Source organism: Halichoerus grypus, chromosome 1 (genome assembly GCF_964656455.1).
Source record: "Halichoerus grypus chromosome 1, mHalGry1.hap1.1, whole genome shotgun sequence".
NCBI lineage: Eukaryota > Metazoa > Chordata > Mammalia > Carnivora > Phocidae > Halichoerus > Halichoerus grypus.
In genome coordinates this window covers 206,977,512-206,984,098 of record NC_135712.1, presented here as the reverse complement: position 1 = coordinate 206,984,098, position 6,587 = coordinate 206,977,512, and the positions used below count along the sequence as shown (strand labels likewise).

The 6,587-nt window shown below is 65.8% G+C and overlaps 1 protein-coding gene across 3 annotated transcripts; it reads right to left on the bottom strand.

Moving 5' to 3' along the window:
- Nucleotides 1-14: 14 nt before the first annotated feature.
- Nucleotides 15-5,498, bottom strand: PODNL1 (podocan like 1). Of its 3 annotated transcripts, none has more exons than XM_036066476.2 (10): nt 5,348-5,498; nt 4,995-5,219; nt 4,334-4,427; nt 3,975-4,039; nt 3,739-3,848; nt 3,277-3,433; nt 2,901-3,016; nt 1,768-2,425; nt 1,021-1,169; nt 15-869 (listed from the first exon to the last, which is right to left on the bottom strand). In XM_036066476.2, the coding sequence occupies exons 1-10, from the start codon at nt 5,348-5,350 to the stop codon at nt 719-721; spliced, it is 1,728 nt and encodes a 575-aa protein (XP_035922369.2). In that variant the 5' UTR covers nt 5,351-5,498; the 3' UTR covers nt 15-718. The 3 variants fall into 3 exon arrangements, with proteins under 3 accessions (XP_035922369.2, XP_077910792.1, XP_077910796.1); XM_078054666.1 differs by having other exon boundaries at nt 708-869; nt 1,021-1,333; XM_078054670.1 differs by lacking the exons at nt 3,975-4,039; nt 5,348-5,498 and having other exon boundaries at nt 708-869; nt 1,021-1,333; nt 4,995-5,094.
- Between the last annotated feature and the right edge of the window lie 1,089 nt (nt 5,499-6,587).

Genomic DNA, 6,587 nt, shown 5'->3' with positions numbered 1-6,587 from the left:
TCCTGTCTTTGTTTCTTGCTCCCACCCTCTGTGACTAGCTGGGTCTGCCCCCACAGTCCCTCCGGGGGTTGATGGCGAGGTGTCTGCAAGAGGGGCAGGCTTTGGGGGGGCGTGTGCCTCTGAAGGATGTGTCCGCTTTGCACACTTGCTGCCAGGATACGTGGGAGGGTCCGTGGCCCGCTTCGGGGTGTCTCCCGTGCCCCGTGTTTCTGTAGCTGGTGGCCTTGGGCGTATCTGGGTTGACACGCGTGGTCAGGCATTACGTGGCGGTTCCTGGCGACCCGCGAGTGTCTCGGGGCTTTGAGAGCCAGCCCTGCTGCGCACTGGCTATGGGACCAAGTCGCCTGACCCTCTCAGCCTCCCACGGCCTCACCTTCCTCAGCTGGTTGCGGGGATGGTGAGAGCACCTCCTGCGAGGTGAAGGGCAGCTGGCGGGTGGTGAGCACTCGGAAGGCTTAGGCTTTATTGTTGCCGTCTCCACCTGCGCGGGGGGTGGGGCGTGTGCCTGGTGTGCGGGCTGCACGCTTCGGCCTCCCCCAGGGCGCCCTGCGTGTGGAGGCGGTGGCCTTGCCCCAGCCTCCTGGCCGACACAGGTCAGGCGGCCCAGCCCTCAAGGCCTGAGAGAGCCTGGTCGAGGCCCCAGGTGCCCACTGTCTCCTCAGTCCATGGCCCAGTGGAGCCCCAGGGGTCTGGGCTGCGCTGCCGGGCCCCTCCGGGCTCAGGGGCCCCCCGCCCGTGGCTGACGTGGAGCTGTGGGTGGCAGCCGGACCAGGACCTGCTCGGGGTTCCCCGCCGTATCCACCACACTCAGGTGCAGGAGGCCCAGGAAGGCTTCAGGCGCGATGCTGGTCATGTGAAGCCTGTTTGCGCTGGACCAAGAGGCGGGCATGAGAGTGGGTGCCCAGGGAGGGGGCCGCAACCGTCCTGACCCACCCAGGCCTGCTCGGGTTCCACCGCAGCCCTCCAGGGGCGCCGACCCCCGCCCACCTGGACCCGCTCTACCCGGCCGCCCCGGGGCACCTGAGGAAGAGGGCGCGCAGGCGGGGTGTGCTGAGGAAGGCTTCGGAGCCCACGTGGCTGATGCGGTTGCCCTGCAGGTGCAGTTCCTCCAGAGCCTCGGGCAGGTCGGGGGGCACGAAGGACAGCTCGTTGTGGCTGAGGTCCAGCACCTGGCCAGAAGGGCAGAGACGGTGCCGTGGTGGCCCCAGGCCTTGAGCCATCCACGCAGCCAGGCCCCAGCCTCTCTTCCGGGGCACGCCACACCCGGGCCTTCTGCCCCTCCCCCTGCCAGAGGTACGCTGAGTTCCGTCTGGGGCGGGCCATGATCTAGGCGCTGGGACGCCAGACAGACGGATGGATTCAGTCAGTCATTCACAGAGAGGGTGCTTCCCTCACCTCGTGCCCTCCCGACACCGTTTACTTCGGATCGTGGTCGACTGCTCTCTCCCTAACTAGCATGTCTGTGCCGGGCCAGGAGCTGTGGCATCTGCAGTTCCCAGAACAGCGCCTGGCCCCCACAGATGCTCTAACCTCGGCGGAATCCAGGGTGTTCAGAAGGAGCTAGAGGCGCCGCGTTTGCTGGGGGAGGTGGGCGGGGCGGTTGCCGAGGCCCAGGTGGCAGGGCTGGCACAGCCAAAGGCCCGGAGGCCGCATCTGTCGTATCCACCCCCGGCCCACGGGCTGGGCTCTCTCTGGGGCATCTCAGGGCCTCGCGGGGAGCTGCTGAGGGGCCGTGGGGACAGCGCGGCTAACCAGCCCGCCCCTGACCTGGAGGGCCTGTAGCTCGTGCCAGGTGCCGGGCCCGATGTCTGCAATCCGGAGCCGGTTGTGCGCCAGGCTGAGCTCCCGCAGCTGGTCCAGGCCGGCCAGCAGCTCCGGCTCGAGGGCCCGCAGCCCGTTGCGCTGTAGCCGCAGGGCGTGCAGGCTGCGGGGCAGGCCGCCGGGCACCCGCGTCAGCTGGTTGCCGGCCAGGTCAAGGCTGCGCAGGGCACGCAGCGGCCGGAAGGCCCGGCCGTGCACTCGGGCGCTCACCAGGCGGTTGTAGGCCAGGTTGAGCTCGGCCAGGCCCGGCGTGCCGGCCAGGTCGCGGGCGCCCAGGGCGGTCACGTGGTTGTGCGGCAGCACCAGGGCCCGCAGGCGGCGGGGCAGCGCCAGGGGCACGCGGTGCAGCCGGTTGCCATACAGGTGCAGCGTATGCAGGCCCCGCAGCGGCCGCAGCGCCCCGGCGGGCAGCCCCGTCGCTCCCAGCTGGTTGTGCTGCAGCTGCAGGTAGCGCAGGCCCCGGGCGCCGCGCAGCCGGGCCGCCTCCACCCAGCGGATGCGGTTGCGGCCCAGGTGCAGCACGACCAGGGCGCGGGGCAGACCGGCGGGCACCGAGGCGAGCTGGTTGTGGGACAGGTCCAGGTACTCGAGGTGGTGCAGCTTGCTGGCGGGAGAGAGGGCCGGCGTTGGGCTGCGTGCCCAGAGCGGCCGGGGGCTGGGGGCAGGGGGGACCTTGGGGGCGGGGGGTGAGGAGGGGTCCTGAGGTGGAAGCTGGAGACCCCAGCTTGGGGCTGGAGGAGTTGAGGGATGTGGGCGGGAGGCACACTTGCTGAGGGCAGGGCAGCTTCCAGCCTGAGGGTTGGACGTGGAGGCGCAGGACAGGGTTCTGGGTCCAAGATGGGCATGTGGCGGTGATGAGGTTGGGATAATAGGACTGCGGCACGGAGCAGCCGGGAGCGAGGATGGCTGCTAGGGGCTTGGCTGAGCCTGACGCACAGCAGGCGCTCACCAAACGCGGCCTCGGTTTGGGAGTCATACACCAGAGGGGGATAGAGGGTTGGGGCGCCCAGGCTCTGAAGCTTCAACCCCTCCTGCCAGCACAAGGCCGCACCCCTGTCCTACCCTGTCCCAGGCCCCACCTGAAGGTGGTGGCATCCAGGCCGCTGTCTGTCAGCTGGTTGTGCTGGAGGTAAAGTTCACGGAGGTGGGTCTGGCGGCTCAGGGCTCCTCGGGGCACCTTGGAGATGAGGTTGTTCTGGGAAGGGAGGAGAGAATGAGACCGGGGGTCAGGGAGAGAGGGCGGCGGGGAGCTATGGCAGGCTCTTGAGTAAGGGAGTGACAAGGAGCTCACTTGAGCAAGGCTGTTCGGAGAGCACCTGTGAATGACCAGCGGACAAAACTCAAAGATATTTCCGACTACTGGAATTGTGAGGAGGTGGAGGGCTCCCCCAGGAGAGAGGTGAGGCGGCCCTGAGGAGGCGGGAACGTGGGGATGGCGAGGTGAGGGAGGGGCACCTGCAGGTGGAGCCGCTCCAGCGAGGGCGGCAGACTGGGCGGCAAGTAGCTGAGCCGGTTGCTGGACAGGCTGAGGGTGGCCACAGCTTCAGAGCCATGGAAGGCGTCGGGGGGCAGGCCGGCGTTGCTCAGCTGGTTGTTGTGGAGGTACACGGACCTGAGGGGAGCCAGGCTCCGGCCACCAGCCCTCCCCTGGCCTTCCCACCCACCCCCATTCCTACCCTGCTCCCCAGAGCTGCCTTCGGTGTGTGCACGTGCGTGTGCGTACCCACTGTCTCGGCCTCAGTGTGGAGTTCTCCAGACGGAGCATCCAGGGTGTCCTGCCTCAGACGGCCCCCAGGCTAGGGCTCCGCCCCCTCAGACCCCCACGGGCAGGTTCATGAACCCCTCAGACTTCCAAGGGTAGGGGGTGACCCCAGGCACACCTGAGGTCTGAGAGGTCTGGGCTGGGCCAGGGGCTACCTGAGCGCAGGCTTCTCCCCAAAGGTAAGCGGGAAGATCTCTGTCACTTGGTTGGCAGCCAGGTCCGCAACTCGGAGGGAGCGGGGCAGAAACTGGGGGGCCACCGAGAGCTGTGGGAGCACAGCGACGCTGGTCCTGGCGCCCTGCCCTGCAGCCCCCTGCTGTCCCCTCTTGCGCTCTGCGGTGTGACCCCGGCCAGGTCAGGCTTCAGGGCCAGGGCAGGTGGGGATGCTCACCTTGTTGTGGGCCACATAAATGTGCTGCAGCTGTGTGAGGGACTCAAAGGCCTCATCGGGCAGCCCTGGGAGCGGGACGGGCAGTGAGGGGACCCTAGGCCTGGCTCAGATAGGGGCAGCGAGGGAGTCTGTGCTCCCGGCTGCCCCAGGGCTCCTGTCTGGGGACTGGCAGAGGCCCCTCCAGGCACCCTCCCACACACCGCCCCACCCGTCTTCAAAAGCCACAGCCACCACCATGCCCTGAGTTTCCATCCTGCTCAGCAAAGGGCAGTTCTGGGAACTACCGCAGAGCTACCCACAGACCTGGCAGGGGAGGGAAGGGGCCGCCTCCGGCCTCCCTCCTCCAGAGGTCCCCTCACCCTCGGAGGAGATGAGATTGTTGTGGAGGTTGAGGGTCCGCAGGCTGCTGAGGCGCGACAGCTCATTGTAGGGGAGCTCCTGGAGCAGGTTGTTCTGGGGGAGGGATTCACAGCCCTGAGCCCTCAACCAGTGGCCAGAGCCCTGATTCCCAGCTCCCCATTGCCTTAATCAAGTGAGCCTTGCCACCCCTCACCCCTACACTTGATCCCCAAAGCCCCATTACCCTGCATCTAAAACAACCCTGTAACCACAAACAGCCCTGTGACCACCAAGATGTTGACCCCCGGCACCCCGTCTGTTCCTATAATTGACCCCTGACACCCATTACCCTGACTCCAAACAACCCCATAACCAAAAAGACATTGACATCTGATACTCCATCACCCCCACAATTGACCCAAATGCTCTATCACTGACCCCAAAAAACCCTATAACTGCCAAGACATTGACCTCTAACACCTCCAAACTCTCAGCCCTTCTTACTTCCAATATCTGTACCCCCACCTCCTCTCGCTCCCAACGCACAGACCCCAACACTCTCATCAAGGCCAGCTCCCACCATTGCCAAGCCCCGCATGCCCAACACGGACCCCATAGCCCACCAGCCTCAACCCCAGCGCTCTGCACGCTCCCCCTACCACGCCCGGCCCGGGGCCCCACCTGCAGGGAGAGGTGCTGAGCTGCCCTGGTGATGTTGTCTGGGAACACCTGCAGGTCCATGCCGTTGCAGTCCACCATGTCTGCCCGGGGGCAGGAGCAGCGCAGGGGGCAGGCGCGGGGCAGGGGCCGCGAGCTCTCCCCCAGGTGGGGGAAGGCGGCGTCCTCCATGCCGGGCGTGGGTGGGGGGCTTGTCAGCAGCAGGAGAACCAGTAGTAGGCTCAGCCGCTGGGAATAGAGGGACCGATGGGTCAGGGTGTCCCCAGGCCGGGCACCAGGTCACCATGGCGACAGAAGCATCCCCACCGGCAGACTCCCCTCCTTCCCCTGCCCTCCCCCCCCGACCCCCACCTTACCATAGCCAGCCCCAGCTCTGCCGTCTTGCCTGAAATGCCGACCAGGGCTCCCTAATGGAAACCAGGCAGTCACCTCCTGGAGCCTCTTCCGTGGCTGCCACCGCCCCCCATCTCTTGGCACGGGCCACCCTCCACCCAGCTTGTTCTCCCAGGGGCTGGGTTGGGGGGGAGTGGAGAACTAGCTGGCCCACCCCCGTCCCCGCCCTGGGGAGGGTGGGCGGGCTGCCGGATGGGGTGGTGAGGACAGGCCAGCCCGTCCCCTCAGTCCCACCCCCACCAACCACCCCAGCTCAGCTTGCGTAACCTCGGCCAGCCTGGGCCGGGCCACAGGAGCATGGAATGCTTGGGGGAAAGCTGAGATTCGCCCTGTCTGGTATTTGGGCCAACCACAGAAATAGGGGTGGGGGCAGAGGAGTGGAGGATGCTTCAAGCCACAGGAGGGTCCCCAAGGAACTGGGGCTGGCAGCAAGGGGTCAGGGCAGGTCTGGGCTCAGCCCGGGGTGGTGGTGGGGGGGGTGTCTCTCAGCCAGCTCGGCCATTTGGGCCCCTCCCCCGCCCTCCCCGAATGGCCACAGCTGCCGCCTGAAAGGAAATTACACGTATTGAGGCACCAGCCCGGTGGTTAAGGATATGCACTCAGCGCCAGCCTGCCTGGGCCTGAACCTGGGCTCTGCCACCTCTCTGGGCCTTGGTCTCCCACTCCTGAAAGTTGGGGGGGGGATGGTTGTCTCATCTCTCAGGAGCCGTGTAACGATCAAATGAGATAGTCCATATGAGGTGGGTGCGACAGTGCCCGGCATATTCCATGCCCTGTACCCCAGGGCAGCAGCGTGGGGAGAAGCCGACCTTTGCCCCAGATCCTATTTCCCAAGACGCACCACTTGCCAGCAAGGTGTCTTCAGGCAAATTATTTTCCTGCCCAAACCTCAGTTTTCCCACACATAAGACAGAGATGACAGAATACCCTTCCTTCCTCGAAGGGCTCTCACAAGGCAAAGCCAGGTAGTGTACAGAAAGTTCTAAGCACCACATCCGCCCCTCACAAATGCTCAGCTCAGAAGTGGGTGAGCCGATGGGCTGGATAAACAGGGTGAAGGAGGTTGAGGGGGGGAGGCTTCCCAGAAGCAGAGCCTGAGATGAGGGTTGAGTGCATTTGCCTTAGAGAAAGAAGCTGTAGGGGAGCAAGGAAATGACAGAGGGAAGGAAGGGAGCAGTCCATGATGAGTTATTGCTGGGATAA